General features: G+C 45.6%; 1 protein-coding gene across 3 annotated transcripts in view; it reads right to left on the bottom strand.

Moving 5' to 3' along the window:
- Window positions 1-163: 163 nt before the first annotated feature.
- The window catches only part of Klhl22 (kelch like family member 22), a 35,004-nt gene continuing 18,218 nt past the window's right edge, over window positions 164-16,949 (bottom strand). For all 3 annotated transcript variants that reach the window (XM_021184726.1, XM_021184725.2, XM_029470650.1), the window contains exons 5-7: window positions 10,096-10,288; window positions 4,081-4,314; window positions 164-1,117 (exon numbers count right to left, since the gene is read on the bottom strand). In XM_021184726.1, the coding sequence (XP_021040385.1) occupies window positions 752-1,117; window positions 4,081-4,314; window positions 10,096-10,288 (793 nt within the window). In that variant the 3' untranslated portion in view covers window positions 164-751. The remainder of the gene's footprint in view (window positions 1,118-4,080; window positions 4,315-10,095; window positions 10,289-16,949) is intronic.

The raw sequence follows: 16,949 nt of genomic DNA, 5'->3' as shown, positions 1-16,949 counted from the left end.
TGGAGCTTATCATATGTTGGAAGTAAGGTAGTGACCCCCTGGCTTTAGTGCAGAGCCTCAATTCCCATGCCAAGTCCATCCCCCAGGAAGGCTGGCCTGTACCACCCTAGATGCCACTCAGAGGCAGTAACTAGAGAGAAAAGAAACTCAGACTGTAGCCACATTAGGTGTAACACCTTTTGCATAATGCTTTATTTCATTTTTCAACAATATTGGGTCAGACACAGAGCAATGAGGGTATCTCTTCATCTCCAGGTCCAGTTACAGGCATACAGTTACTCTAACAGTATACCTTGAGAGCTCCCCAGTGCTCAAGGCCCTGGCTGCAGGAAGCTGGCGCTGCTCACCAGACTGACCAGTTCACAGAAAGGGAGCCACAAACTTTGGCTACGGCTAGGAGTGCTCTCCCCAGGATCTCTTGCAAGAAGGACCTTACTTAACCCATCAGGGGCCAGACTAGGGAGAAGAGAGGCCAAATAGATCCCATTCTTTCAGAGTTTATAGAGGATGGGTCATTCCCTCAGATGATAGCAGCCTTTCCCCCAGCACTTTTCTTTGTAATGTAATTCACAGCCACAGAGTTTACAAATGCTGGCAGCTGGCTGGTTGAAGAAAGAGAGTGAAAGGGGCAGCTGGTGAACCAGGATGGCTTAAGGAAGGGCCTCTCCCCTAGAGCCTGGTGTTCTAACCCAGGCTCTACGGCCTTCACTGCCCATTACTGTTCCTGAACACCCAAACACTGGGGAGAGCCCTAGTCCTCGCTAGAGTTGTCAAACTCTTCCCAGTCAGACACACTCATCACCTCAGAAGCAAAGTCTGCATCTGCCTGGCTACGGTTGGGGGTCCCTCGGGGTTGCTCATGGAGCAGGGAGCGGGGCAGGGTGAGCACACAGGCTGCCAGGCCTGAGATGGAATTATTCAGCTGGGGTCCCTCTTCCCAGCAGTCTTTCTCCATGTCGTAGATGTGCACGTAGCCTGTACGGCTGCCTCGGTTGTGAGAGCGGCCACCCAGCACATATATCCTGCTGTCTAGCACAGCAATGCCAGGCTCACCATGCCCAGCTGGGAGTGGGCAGACCGATGACCACTGACGAGATGTACAACTGTAGCAAGCCACCTGCAAAGCCAAGACCAGGGTCAACCCAGGCAGCTTCTGGGACAGGTTGCCAGCCCACCCCAGGTCACTTCTGTCCATGGTCAGGTGTATAGCAGGCCCACTGGAGGATGCTCACCTGGGTGGTCTAGCCTTCCCATCCTTTAGCTCCTAAGAGTCCAGATGCCTTCCCCTCATCATGTCTAGATCCACTCCCGCTTCTCTCCCTTTGAAAGGCTGGAGCGGAGGCCATGGACCCACCTGACATTTCTTCTTTCACAGCAAGCACCCTTACTCATACTCATGAGGAGTGTGTGGAGCCGCTACTTGCTGACCACCAAAGCAAAATAAATAGCCAAAGCAGTAAACAAAGACTTGAGAAAAAATGCTCAATCTATTACTAATCCAAGAAGCGTAACACCAAAATGTTAAGCAGTAACCATGGAGGGAAGGAACTCATAAAACCCAGTGCAAGTGAGGGTGTGGCAAAGCTGGTGCGCGTGTCTCACATGTCAGAAAAGGAAATAAGTAGCATTCAGTAAGAGACACTTGACCCTCTTCTTCAAGCCTGGCAGTGGTGGCACACGTCACCCAGAACTTGGGAGGCAGAGGCAGGAGATCTCTGTGAGTTCAGAGCCAGCCTGGTCTACAGAGTGAGTTCCAGGACAGCCAAGGCTACACAGAGAAACCCTGTCTCAAAAAACCAAACGCTAAACAAAAACTGACAGGCAGAAGCAGGTGGCTTGCTACTTGTGAACTCAAGGCTAGCCTGGTCTCCTATTTGCTCCCAAGTACTGAGGCTGTATGTTTGGGTAACAATGCTCAAAATCTTATATGCTTCATTAAGCAATCAAATCAAGGTTCTCGCTACAATAGGCAAAATAATACTCCTTGCCCTAGAATCCTATCCTTTGGAACCTATGAACGTGTTATGTTACATGGCAAAACTGACTTTACAGATGGGATTAAGGGTTGGAAGTGTATTTCCTGGGTGGACCACTCCATAGTTTTGGTTTGGGACAGGATCTAGATGCATAACATTAGCTGGCCTAAATCTCTGTAGACCAGGTTGGCTTCGAACTTGCTCTGCTCTGAGCACAGGAGTGAGCAACTGTGGCCAGTCAACAGAGAGTTCTGACTTAGGAAGGTTTCACTTAGTTTTTCAGCTTTAACATTGATGTAAACTTTGTTAGACAACATGGTTCCATTGAACTTGTCCTTTTCAGGTGTTAGTTAACTCAGTACAGCTACTCTCTCTTGAGAGTTCCTACAGCACTCCATGTGCTAAGTGATGACAGCTGTTGGATCAAGGGTGGTTAAATGCATTTGTATGTGTGCGGAGGTCAAAGGTCAATGCCATATGATGTTCCTCAGGAATTACTTTTTTTTTTGATACAAGATCTCTCACTGAGACCTAGGCTCAGCATTTGGGTTAGGCCAGCAAACCTCAGGTCCTGTCTTCAAGCCTAAGTACTGCGGTTACAAGCAGCCATCACGGTGCTTAGTTTTCTATGTGGGTTGTAGGGGAATCAAACTCTGGTCCTCATGCTCATATAAAAAGCATTTTATGGACTAGCTCTGTCCATGGCCTGGTTAAAGGGACATCTGAGCTAGGCTGTTTGTAGCTTGTTGTAAGACTATAGATAGACAGTCCTATCATGAATGGAGAAACATCTTTAATTATGTAAGTACTCAAAATAAGAAATGGAAAGGCAGACAAGGAGTAGGATGGAAGACTCACTCCACCTGCCCTTGCTGCTTGAAGATGAAGTGGTTACCAGCAGGGAAGGCAGCCAAGAAAGGCTGTTCACAGTTATCCAGTACACCAGGGCATCTGTCAGCCTGCTGCACTTAGGACTGTGAGAATAAGTTGGAGATATTTAGGCTTCTGGAGATCAGTGATAGAAACAATAAGAACATTATACACCAGGTCACGGTCTTGCCATGGGAGGAAATGTTATCCAGGTGGCCAAGGCCCACTCTCAAGAGCTTCCAAATCAATGGTCTAGAGTCTGGGCTGAAATTCTTGAACCTGAGAGAATCCAAAAACCCCTGCCAAGCTCTTCAGAGCCAATTATCACTCATAATGTAATGTGAAGTAAAGTTAGAACAACCCAAACAAAGCCCTGTCCAGCTACTGGAGTAGGGGCATGCAGCAGTTATGAAGGTGGCACACAGGCATGAACCTGTATTTCCAGCTTAAGAGAGTGAAGAAGGATTGCCAGATTAAAAGAGTTCTGAGTAGGCTACGAAGTGAGTTCGAGGCCAGCCTGGGCAACTTAATGAAGCTCTACCTCAAAATAAAAAATAAAAAGACATTTGTAGATTTTGTAGATTAACTCTGTGGTAGAAAGCTTCTTTAGCATATGTGAGATCCTGGGTTTAATTAATTTTTCAATGTATACCAGTGTGGCATTTGCGTATGTGCATGCACACACACACACATATACACAGAGAGAAAAGAGAAGAGAGAAAAGAAAAGAGAGAAGAGAGAGGAGAGAGGAGAGAGGAGAGAGGAGAGAGAGAGAGCGAGAGCGAGCTAGCTAGCTCATATTTTGTTCAGTCTCATTTCACTGCATATCCCAGGCTGGTCTCAAACTTGCAACCCTCCAGCCCCAGACTGTGAGTGCTAGAGTTACAGGAATGGACACCACATTTGGTTTGGGATGCTCTTTGACTACAAATAGCTATAAGTAAGTCACCGACAGACTAACAACCAAGAATACAAGTAGAGGATATGAGTGCTTCTCATTCTTCTCCATGCTTTGTTAGGGTCTACAATGTGGGTTTGGTAAGTTGACTTTTTGATACAAACATAACAACTAAAGGCACAAGGGAAACTTCTATGGAGGGCATACGTATGCATCATATGGAATGTGCAAGGATATGCATAGTGGTGAAACTATGCATGCATGGAACCAGAGGGTACAAGGGAACGTCTTGGACTTCTGCTCGATTCTAAAGTGGGCAGTCTGGGCCCAGCTCACCTGGTGCACATCTCTTCTGTAGCCAGCATCATTGTTGCTGCCTCCAATCACAAACAGCTTGTCGAGGAGGGCAGCCATGCCATGCCAGGCCCGTCGCACAGGCCCGTCAGCCAGAGTATGCCACGTGTTGCTTCCTGGGTCATAGCATTGTGTCTCTTTCAGGTAGTCCTCTCCTCTGCGACCACAGGTAATATACATCTTCCCCTGCAGTGTGGTGCCTGCATGGGCATATACCTGTTTGGAGACACCAAGAGAGCCAGGAAAGGTAAGGGATGGGCAAGAAGGCAGTGAGGAAGGTAGTCAGGCAGAATGTACTGAGGCTGCCAGTACCTTTCTGACCTGCCTGACAATACAGTAGACAAGGCCTCACCACAGCTGATGTGCCATCACGTACTGAGAATGCACGGCACTCTATCTGAATAGACTGCCCTACTTGTTGACCCCTAACCTCTTCCCAAAAGGGAATGTTATCTACAGACCCAGAAACTAAATGTAATCTTTGTGTTTCTCTGCCTCTAAAGGAAACAATCTGGATGGGGAACAAGGAAGTCAAGGCTCACTTTCCAAGTTGCCAGAGAATTATACCAGCAACGAAGACCTGCTCTTGGTGGATCCAATGTTTCACTAGCTAAGCTATCTGTCCGCAGATAGTTCCCACTCATAGGAAGTAGGCTGTAGGGAAGAAAAGATTGGAACAAGGCATCAAATATGATTGGCTCTCCATATCCATGGGTTCATGTCTCTAGATTCAACCAAAACAAGGATAAGAAATATTCAAGTCAGTATACTGGATCTGTACTAACCATGGGCAGAGGTTCACTCTTCTGTATAAAACAGTTTACATGTTTTGTATATTGTACCATGTATTATAATACAGGGTGACTGAACACACAGGCTTGCAAATGAAGACGAATGTCCTACCACTGAGGGCCAGCATTCTTCTTACTACTTTTGTTGTTGTTGTTGTTTGAGACAGAGTTTCCAGAATCCCAGGTTGGTTTATAACCTGCTATGTAGCCAAGGATGTTCCTGCACCTCTTATATTCCTGCCTCCACCTCCCAATACTAGGCACATTACAGGTATGTATGTATGAGTGTGCGTGCGTGTGTGTGTGTGTGACACCTTTGATGTTGAGAGTTTGGCTTCATGGGTGTTAGCCAAACACTCTACCAATTGACCTACATTCCCAGTCCCTCCCTCCCTCCTTCCCTTCCTTTCATTTATTCTTCTCTCATATATCACACCCCAACCCTAATCCCTCCTCTGCTCCCTGCTCCCACCCCACTTTTGGTGATGTTTGAGATTTTTGAGATGGTTTCACTATGTAGTTCTGGATGTATTGGAACTCACAGAGAGTGAGTCCTGGCTCTGCCGGGATTAATGGCGTGCAGCACCATACCAGCAACCCCTACTTGTTTTTTACTTTCAGAAAAGGTCTGGCTTCATATTCCTTAGCCCAGGCTGGCCTTGAACTTTTGATCTTCCTGCCTCTGCCTCCTAAGTATCTAGGATTACATTTGTGCCAGAGTAGTATTGGATGTATAGGTTTTACACAATTACTGTTAAAGTTTTCATTATCCTTCAGGGTGGGGTGGGAGGGCATCGTAAAACTAACCTAGTTTGGGTCACAAAGGACAACTATACAAAGAACACTGCCTCTTCACTGATGGTGTGTATGTTACAGGGGATACTAGGCTACAATGCTCAAGGATTTTCTGCCCCTACTTTGACAGCTGTGTCCCTGTGGGCCACCCATCTAACCATATGTGCACTCACTGGCCCCTCTAAGCCTTACTGACTCACATTCAATGGCCAAAAAAAGGCTCTAATTGTGTGAGGAGAAGGGAGCTCTGTATGATGCTGGAGACTCCATGGTAGTGTCACAGGACTGGTTACAAAAGGAGCTGAAGAAGCAAACACACAGCAGCAACAGAGCAGGCATACAGTCTGCATCTTCTCCTGCCATAGGTAGCAGTCTGCAGAGGCTAATTATCTTTTCCAATTAATAATTTTGAGATTAGAAGGTCCCCCGCTTCCTTCCAGGAGTTTCTCTAAATAGTGATGGTTTGTATAACTGTACTACATCGTCCTAACCAGGATGAAATGGATGTCATCCCACAACACTCCTGCCAACACTAGCACCCCCCCAGGTGCTCTGTAAGAGTTGAACCAAAAGAGAAACACTTATGTCAAACCCAAAGGGTCCTCATGTACCTGTGCTGACAGTAAGATCCATTGTAAGGAATCACTAAAACCAGAAACTCCAGAAAGTCATTCCTAAAAGGAGACCTCTCCACCCACAGTCACAACTCCTGCAGTGAGTAGCTGAAGCCTAAGGGGTTTATTCTCAAACAGTGTGTCTGTATCTTGTCTTGTCTGTATCAGTGTGTGTGTGTGTGTGTGTGTGTGTGTGCGCGCGTGTGTGTGTGTGTTTAGAAGTAAAAGAAGTAAATTCTCTCTTCCTCTGTGAGATCCAGGGATAAAACTTAGGTTTTCAACATCTTTATCAAAGATGAGCAAACCTACCAGCCCTGGACTTCTGTCTTTAAAGATTTTCCTCGCCCACTTTGGATACCTGCCTATGGTTCACCATAGCACAACTTGGTGACAGCAGTGGGCAGGGGGTGGGGTGGGGTGGGAGGTATCTTTGCTGACTTTGAATAAACAAACACTTGGCTTTGGAGAATTCATCTCTCTGTTCAGTTTAAGTGGACATTAATCACAACCTCTTCTCTCCTGGCCCTAACTCCTATACAACCACCAACCTCTTCTGTTTGAACAACACTGTCTTTTTAAGAACATCATACACGAGCCAGGTAGTGGTTGTGCACACCTTTAATCCCAGCACTTGGGAAGCAGAGGCAGGTGGCTTTCTGTGAGTTCTAAGGCAGCCTGGTCTATACAGTGAGTTCTAGGCCAGCCAGAGCTACACAGAGATACCCTGTCTCAAAAAGCAAAAACAAACAAAATGAACAAAAAAGAACATCATACAAATAAAATAGAGTAGGTTTTGTTTTGAAATAGGGTCTTTCTATCCTGGAATTCTCTACGTAGACTACACGGGCCTCAAACTCAAATAGATTCCCTGCCTCTGCCTCCCAGGCGTGCACCACCTCACCTGGTCTGAAAGTAAAACTGTTTACACCCTGCTTTCTGTCCCTGTCCAGGTTCCCCAATATCCCCAGTTAGTTCTTTTCCTTGCTGGGACTCTACTGCAGCTTATTTAGCCATTCACCTATTAGAGGACCTCTCATTTATTCAAAGTTTCTGACTATTATCCAAAAAAGTAGCTATTAGTGTTTGTGGCAAAGTCTTCATTTCTCCAGGATCAATCTCCAGGATGGGAAGCACTGAGTTACATAGCAGCTGGAAGATGCCATGCTCTTCTAGAAAGCACACTATTTTACCTTCTCATGGACAAAGCATAAGTGACACAAGTGCCCCTCGTGGCATGGTCAACAGCATTTGGCAGAGTGGCCACTTCCTATGCTATGCCCTGACAGGCAGCACTCACCGTGGCTTTGTGCATTTCCTGTGATAAACAATGCTATTTCCCTTTGTATTCATCTATCATCTGTGTTCTCAGAGAAACCTCTTTACCCTTTTGTTCCCTCCCACTTCCTTCTTTCTTGTTTCCACCCCGCCTCCCTCACTCTCTCTATACAGTAGCTTCAAAGGTGTGATTAAAGGTGCACACCCAACCCTTGTCTTGCCTTCTTCAATGCTATGGCTCGGGTGCTTTGCATCTCTTTCCTACTCAGTAACTTCTTTCACAAATTTCTTTCTTAAAAATTGGGGCTGGGGCTTGTGAGCTGGCTCTATGCCTAAAAGCACTTGCTGCCCACCCCTAGGACACATTTGATCCCTAGGATCCACATGGTGAAATGAGAGAATGCCTGAGCTGTCCTCTGACATTGACAGATACCTCTGCTACAAAAACAAATAAATAAGTGCACTTTCATCAAAGAGGTCTTTTGCCAGCACAGTTTCTGATTTTGAAACAATCCAGCTTATCGGTTTTTCCTTTTCATGTCTGATGTGTTTGACATCAAGTCTAAAAACTCACCTAGTCTGTATTCTGATCATTTTCTTCTGTTTTTATTTTTGTTTTGTCCTTTTGGTTAAGAGAAAGCCTTGCTATGTAGTCCTGGAAGTCACCATGTAGACCAGGCCGACCTAAAATCTGCTGTGACCTCCTCCATTCTCCTAATGCTGAGATTACAGGCACGATCACCACATTAGGCTCCTGTCTAGGTTCATTTTTCTAAAAGGTCTAGTTTTACATTTCAGTCTATAGACCACTTTGAGTGACCTCCAAACCATTCTCAGCTTTCCATTTCCCTCTCCATTGGTCTGGCCCAACCCTACACTAACACAGGTCTCAGCACAGCCCTCTTTATTCCTTTTCAGGCTCTATAGCCTTTTGGCTCTTCACAAAGGGCCTTCAAGTCTGTCTCTCTCAAAACAGAATACTGACCCCCTGGGATGCCCTTTGTCCAGTGAAAATGGCTAGCTCTCTTTTTTCAGGCCTTGCTCTCACCCTTACTCAGGTAGTCCCCAAATCATACATCTCCACTTAATCCTTCAAGAGTCCTGGTTCCTCCAGAACGGTTCAGCTTTCATTTCCTTCATCTACTTATTGGAACTGTAACTAATTAGTGTTTCCTGGGTGGTTAATAAGTCACTGAAGCCCACCTGGTGGAGGAGGACAGTTTGTCATTTGTCACCACTGCATGGTGGGTGGCATGGTAGCACTAATCTCCACGATTAGTACACAGTAGCTGGTTAATAGTGGAGGCGATGACCACATGCATGAAGGAAGGAAGGAAGGTAGGTAACTACTAGTTGCCAAAGTGAGTTGAGTGAGGTTCAAGACTGCTCCTCTGTGGCCAAGAGGAAGAACTGCAGCTTTGTCCACAGCCTCAGACAGAGTCAAGTTTGCCCTTCCCCCAGGAACCTTTCTCAAACTCCTGGAATAGAATCTATTAGATCTCAAGAGATCTCAGATATTTGCCATGCAAAATCTCTTCCTTTTTCCAGAACTAGAGCAGAGCTTCTTTCCTGCAAAGAAGCTAAAGACCAAGGCTTTGACATGGCTAGAGGCCTGTAGAAAGGCATCTGCTGTCTGTGACTTGTGCAGAGGATCCCGATCCCAATCCATTGAGGACAGTCTTCATCATCCCCAAGGTCAGAGCTGCTACCCAGGCCCCTGGCAAGGGCAGAGTTTATATGTATGCCCACTCCACCATCCTGATTATGGAGGGCCTGGGGAACCCTAAGGTGTCAGCTTGGAGCAAGAACATCAAACAGCCCCACATACATTCCCTCAGAGGCTGAGGCTTCAGAGCTGATGCCAACAAGTCCTACTTCTCACCATGAGATCCCACATGGCAAGTGGTTTGGGGGCGAGGCCAAAGTACCTCAGAACCACAAAAAGAAGAAGCACTCCCATAAAGCATTACCTTTGCATAATCTATATAATTTTAAACATCTCTGAACTGGACTAACCTAAGGTACTATGCTATATGTACACGATTATTATTGTCTTTAATAAAAATAGAACTGCCAAAGTATGTTGTGGCTTCTGGAAGGCCCTATGGCTGTTTTCCTGTAGGAGAGGAGTCTGGGTAAAAACCTGTGAGTCAGGCTGCCCTTCAGTCTCTCAGAGTCCCTCTATTTTGACATATTTAGAAATCTTCCAGCTTGTGTCAGCAAGAATAGGTAAGAGAAAAATTTCCATCTATACAGAAGTATAGAGACAAAGTGAATAGCAGTCTCAACACAGGGAACTCCCAAGGGGCCCTGGTCTGAAGAATGAGTCTGAATGCTTAATGCAAGGCCTCCTGACAGGCCCACCAACACACCCCATACAGAATCCCGGGATAGACAAGGCCTCTGCTTACTACGCTTAATTTCCCTGACCCGAGACCAGGACCAGCCTTGACATCTGGGCCTCTGAATATGGCCCATGGAAAGAAATTGGGAAGGCTTCTATGGGAGGGCTTCCATCTTACCTCCTTCTTGAGTGGGGCCACATAGTCCCAGGAGTTGGTGGCAGGGTCATACCGCTCCACAGCACTCAGGTCATTGTGGTAGTCACGGCCTGCCACAGCGTAGATGTACTTGCCCACTACACACACACACAGGTCTGCATGTTCTTGCTGCAAGGACTGGATCTGGAACCAGCGATTGTGCCTTGGGTCATACCTTTGGAGGACATAAGGACAGTAAGTAACTTACTTGGAAAGTGACCTCCCCATTTCTTTGCTGCAGCCTAGTCTGAACATCCTCTAGCCTAGCTGTTAAAACTTGTTGACTCAGAGCCATGACTGCAGACTCATGAAACACAGTGTACTCACAAGATGGCCTGGAAATGTAGGAAGGAATCTCCCTGTCAGGTACAGCCTCTCTAGGGTTTGGATCTACCCAAATGTCCACCACAGGCTGCCCACAGGTGTTTCTAGAGCAATTTTCCCCTCACCTGTGTATAGGAAGGCCAAAATTACAGCATCTCATCCCAGTCTCCCCTAACACTGTGTCATGTGATGTCTACAAAGGACATGCTGTGCAGCATCATATCCTTATTCTTACTGATAGTCATAGGTTCCCCTAAGCCCTCTCATACATCTGAAATAACTAGACTGTGCCCTAGTTGATGGCTTTCCTGACTTGCCCAGCTAGGGAAGTTGTCTCTACCCCATCCCCTCAGGGTATCCTTGCCAAAGTGGACATGTCAACTCTCACCTTGAACTCTGGTCACCAGAGATCAGAATCCTGAGATTCCAGGGACCCCACTAAAGAAAGTGCAACCCACTAAAGGGAAGATATGAGGCTGACTATATGAAAGCAAAGGTCTCTGCGGGATCAGGAAGGCTGCTCGGCTGAGGCTAAGCTGGGAGTAATCACGATGATGAGCAGTCCAGGCAAGAGGAGTGTGGGAAAGAGAAGAGTATGAGGCAGGAAAGAAGAGACATTCACCTTGGTACCCCTCGCTGAGAGTGGAACTTTCAAGCACTGTTACTATAGCTTACTTTTTTGATAGCAGGTCACTCCCCAAGACACAGCTGTTTCCCTGACAACTGTTTAAAAAAAAAATCTAATTTCAAGTAACAAGAATCATCTAGCCTTGCATAGAGCCAGTCCTGTCACTGCTGCCAACCTCATTCAGCCCAGGATGTCCCTCCCTCTCTTTTCCCATGTCTCTTACCCACTGAACAATCCTCACCCAGGCGCTCTCAGCTACCCAGCATACCAACCATCACCTATTGGCCTCTATGGTATTTTAGATCAGTGTGGCTGTTCACTTAACTATCCTCAATAGAGTCCTGTATTTCCCCATGTCTTTTTGTTCCCATCAAAACCCACCAACAAAACCCACGCACTCTTATATTCTGATGCCCAAACATCTGAGCCCACATATGACTACCTCTACAACCTGTGACCATCCTCACTCCTTTTCCCTTTGCCACTCTAGGGACTGAAACATGGCCACTGGATGCTAGCCAAGGGCTCTACTAACAAGTTACATCCCCAGCCTTTCCTTTGACCTTAAGATTTATAAAAATATTTATTTATGTATTTTATGTATATGAGTGTTCTATTTGCTTGTGTGTCTGCATGACAGAGAAAAGCATGAGACAGAAGAGTGCATCAGATCCCATTAGAGAAGGTTATGAGCCAATATATTGGTGCTGGAAACCAACCCTGGGGCCTTTGGAAGAACAGTAAGTTCTCCTAACAGCTGTGTCATCTCTCTAGTCCTACCTTTCCAAACTTTTGAAACAGGGTCTCATGAAATTACCCTGGCAGACTGAGACCCCTGCCACCTGGTTAAGCGAGGACACTTGCCGCCTTTCCTGCACACTGACCTTCTTTAAGTATGGAATCCCCTCCTCCCTGTCCTCAGCTCAGCCACTCCACAAACTCCTTCCCTGTCAGTGGCACAGACTCTGGAGCTGTCCACTGATTCGCTGTCTCAGGCTGAAATTCTTTGGACCTTGTGGCTTCAGGCTTAAGGAAACACACACAATTATTACCTAGAATAATTTGATGATAGGTTTATAGATTTTATTCTGTCTTATCTATCTGTATATGACCGCTTCCTCCCCGCCCCTCACAAGGTCTTACTACGTAACTAAGGCTGGCCTTAAACTTACTAAGTAGACCACAGGCCTTTAGCTCCCAATCCTCCTCCTGCCTTCGTCTTCCTTCCAAGCACTAGAACCACAGGTATCTATGACCATATTTAGCTAACCAAGCTCCTCTTTACTACAATCATTTTCTAGTTTGTTTTTGTTTGTATTAGAGTGTGTGTGTGTGTGTGTGTTCATGGGTTGGGAGAGAAAGAGACAACACAAGATACCACCACATGCATGTAAGGTCAGAGGTCATCTTTGTGAAGTCTATTCTAAACCTTTGTATAGGTTCCAGGGATCAATTACAAATTGCCAATATTATGAGGCAAATGCCTTTACCTACTGAGCCTTAACACTGGCCTCTTGGGGGGTTTGTTTCTTTGTTTTTATACAGGGTCTCATGAAACCCAGGCTGGCCTTGCATTCTCCATGTAGCCTGACCCTCCTGCCTCCTCCTTCCAAATGCAGGGATTATAGGTGTGTACCTCACAGGTCTGATAAAATGGTTCCGTGAATAAGGGTGCTTTCTGCCAAGCCTGATGACTTGAATTCTATCCCTGGCACCACCATGGTGAAGGTAGAGAACAAACTTTTTACAAGTTGTTCTCTGATCTCATGTGCTACGGCACATGCTCACACTAAATAGATGTTTTAATAATGTTTTGTATGTTCCTGTATGTGCCTGTAGACGACAAAGGTTAAGTTAAGTGTCTTCTACCTTGTATTTTGAAATAGTCTCTTGCCAAACCTGGAGCTCAGTTTTGGCTTCACTGGGTGGCCAGCAGGCCCTCAGGATCCTTCCGCTTCTACCCCTGCCACATACTGGAGTACAGATGAGCACCACCTCATCTGGCTTTTACATTGGCACCAGAGATGTGAATGATCCTCATGGCTGGAAAGCAAGCTCTTTTCAGACTAAGCCATCTCTCAAGCACAAAATTCAGTATTACGTGTAATTCATCTAACACTGCTATGAACAGAATGCCTGTGTTCTAAAAGCCACCCCTGTGAAACCCCTGACATCACCCTGACAGTGCTCAGGTCCTGAGGTTGAAGCCCAAGATAGAATTAGAGTCTATCAAGAAAAACAGACAAAAGCCAGACAGTGGTAGCACACGCCTTTAATCCCAGCACTTAGGAGGCAGAGGTAGGCAGATCTCTGAGTTCAAGATCAGCCTGGTATACAGAGTGAGTTCCAGGACAGCCAAGGGCTCACAGAGAAACTCTGTCTTGAAAAGTACTAGAAAAAAGGAAGAAGGGGAAGAGAGGAAGAGATGAGACAGTCTGTCTACTATGTGAGGTCACAGCAAGAAAGGGTCCTTACCAGACTCAATCAGCTGACATTCCAAATCCAAGATTATGAGAAACAGGTGTTTGATAGTTAAGCCACCTACTCTGTAGTATTTGTTATAGCAGTCAAAGCTTCCTAAGATAATTATTTTGATTCACCTATTTGAATTGCCAAACTATTTTTTTTAACTAAGATTTGTTTACTTATTATATTCAGTACACTGTAGCTGACTTTAGACACACCAGAAGAGAGCGTCAGATCTCATTACAGGTGGTTGTGAGCCACCATATGGTTGCTGGGATTTGAACTCAGGACCTTCGGAAGAGCAGTCAGTGCTCTTACCTGCTAAGCCATCTCTCCAGCCCCTGAACTGCAAACTATTATAAATTGATATTATAAATATCAAACATGTTCTAGGTCTTTGTCAAGTTTAGCAAGTTGTTTTTTTTTCTTCAGTATTTCCGTTACGGTTAGTGGTGTGATGGGTATACACGGAAGAACCAGGGATTAAACCTAGAGCTCTGTGCATGCTACCAGAGTTCTATTATTGAGCTTTATCATCCCCAGCCCAGCATTCTCCTTTTATTTGAAATAAGGTCTCACTGCATAGCCCTGACTGGTCTGGAACTCACAGATATCTGCCTGTCTCTGTCTCCCAGGACTGTGATTAAAGGAAGAACCACACTGGGCTTCCAGCCTTCTTTTCACTATTTTGTGACAGTATCTGACTAAGTTGCCCAGGCTGGACCTTAACTCATTCATTCAGTAGCCCAGGCAGAATCTTCCTGCCTCAGCCTCTTAAACGGCAGGGATGATAGACCCAACTATTACTGTTTTAAAGTCACTAGAATTTTAAAGGTACATGGAAATGCTTAGGAGAAAACCCCAAAATACTACTTTAATTTATCCAGCTACAGCTATGAAAAAAGTACAAAGAATGGCATGGGTAACTGCTATGGCTTGGAAGAATGTCCTCTAAAGGTCTGTATATAAAGGCTTTGTGCTGCCTAGTTTTATGTCACTGACACAAGGTGAGTCATCAGAGAAGAAGCCCAGCTTGAAAAAGAGGCCTTCATAGGATCAGGCTGTAGGCAAGCCCATAGGGCATTTTCCTAATTAGTGATTGATGTGAGAGGACCCAGCTCACCATGCATGGGGTTGCCCGGGGCTGGATGTCCTGGTTTCTGTAAATCAGGCTGAGAAAACTGTAGAAGACAAGCTAGTAAGCAGCACCCCTCCACAGCTGCTAAATCACTGCCTGCCTCCAGGTTCCTGCACTCATTGCTTTTGATGATGAACTGTGAATGATATGGAACTATGAGTGAAATAAGCCCTGTCTTCCCCAATGTGCTTTTGTATATGGTGTTTCATCACAGCAATAGTAACCCTAAGAGAGGCCTGATCCTCAGGGTGACCATCTGGGGAGGACCACTGGGAACCACACGAAGGACAGTGAGACCTACTGTAACTGCACATACTTCCTATTGTAGCACTAGGGAAGCAGAGGCAGAGCATCACTCCAAGTTCAAAGCCAACCTGGTCCATGTAGAGTTCTGGGCCGGCCAGGACTATACAATAAGACAATCAACACCCTACCACCCACCACCCACCCCTCACTTTTGATTTCTCGGGACAGGAATTCTTAGTGTAAGCCTGGCTGTTCTGGAACTCACTCTGCAGACCAGGCTGGCCTCAAACTCAGAGATCTACCTGCCATTGCCTCTTGAATGCTGGGATTAAAGGAGTGTACCACGATCACACCACCACTACTTCGCTTTTTCTCCTTTTTTCTTTCTTTTCTTTTGTAAGATCCTGTCTTTAAACAACACCATGTAACTCGGGTCCCTGCTCCCCCTCCTGTGTCCTGGAGCACAGTGTAACAACAGGTTCAGTGGTCCCTCCGCTACCATCCACCCTCACAGGGAACAAACCAGTGGGCATACCCCAAAGTATGCAGTAAATAAATATCTTCTCTTTATCAACTAATTACTTTAGATATTTTATAGTAGTGATATAAAGCAAATACACTTGTATATATGAATTCAAAGAAAGAAAATAAAAGAACCAATGGAAACAAAGACAAAATTAATTTGTTTCACAAGGCAATTTCTTACAGTTTCAACATCAGAGTTCTAGTACACACCTGCTAAACACTGTCCTCAGATTGCAAAACTTTATTTACTGTAAAATATTGTTTTCTTATATTCTAAGAGCTTATAGATTTCAATCTGTTAAACTATGAATAGAAAGAAAGAAAGAAACTCAGAAAAATCTATTTCAGGGATTCAGCCACTGTGATTTTCCGGCAGAATGGCCATGGATTTAAGGTCATCCTCACTACTCAGCTAGTGCAAGTTTGACCAAAAACAAAACGAAAACCACACAAGTGCTGGGGTGGAGATGGAATCCAGGGCCTTGTGCATGCTAGGGAAACATTTGATGCTGAGCTGCACCCTCAGCGTTGTAAGGTTTGAGATGACTGGAAAGTAAATGAAGCTTCCATTCGACAGAGATGACAGACACGCTAGTCAACTGGCAGTCAGGACCCAGCCCTACTTGCCACAGCAAACTTGTAAATTCCTGTTCCTTTGATCCCACCTGCCATGATCCAAGTTCAGCTCCCAGCTGTCAGTGCTCTGGAGAGATCTGCTTTGCAGCTCTGAATAGCTAAGGCAGGGTAGTCTGGCCTTAATCCCACAGCTAGAAGCAGAGCCCTGCAAGAAAGAAGCTTGCAGGTTTGACCTGAGGGGAGCCAAATTCAGCCATGCTCACCGGAGACAGTATTCAGTTTGAAAGGAAGTGAGTCATTTCCTTCTTCCTGAACTCTGCCATTCCAACCATCTAATCATTATAGGTAAGTTTAAGTCTCATCAGTTTACCAAAGGTGACTGCTTCCTAGGGCCAGGGAATAATAATGACCAAGAAATCCCTGTTTTCTTCTTGGTGAGTATCACTGTGCTTGCTCAATTCATGTGGCAGGAACAGAGCAGAATCCAGCCTCACCCTTATAGCCAAAAATCAGAACTTGTGTATCAAAGTGAACTGCACCAGCACCCACTCCAGAGCTGCTCTCTAAAATATCATCTTAGCTTGTAGCAGGCACCAGGGATGGCAGGGGTTCCCACATACACCAAAGTATGATGAAGATATCCCTTAAAATCCATTGCTAGCTGGAGACTTAAACTAATGTCTCTTGTTCTGTCCAAAGAAATGGATCTCTGGGATCACAGCTAGAAGCAACCTTCACCAAAGCCGTCCACAAACCCTCAGGAAAAACTGCCTCCTCACAGAGTAGCTATTGAGTACATACTCATCTGACTACAGGCCCAAGCGGGGATTTAGTGAAGGCTCAATGATGCTTACTGGTCCTTCCTACTCCTCTGTACTGAGATGTGGGCTCCAGCAGCAGCATCTGGAAGACATCCTGGCTGGTAATTTGGAG

Source organism: Mus caroli, chromosome 16 (assembly GCF_900094665.2).
Source record: "Mus caroli chromosome 16, CAROLI_EIJ_v1.1, whole genome shotgun sequence".
In the NCBI taxonomy this organism is placed as follows: Eukaryota; Metazoa; Chordata; class Mammalia; order Rodentia; family Muridae; genus Mus; species Mus caroli.
Note: the sequence above shows the minus strand (reverse complement) of the source record. Positions and strands in the feature narration are given on the sequence as shown.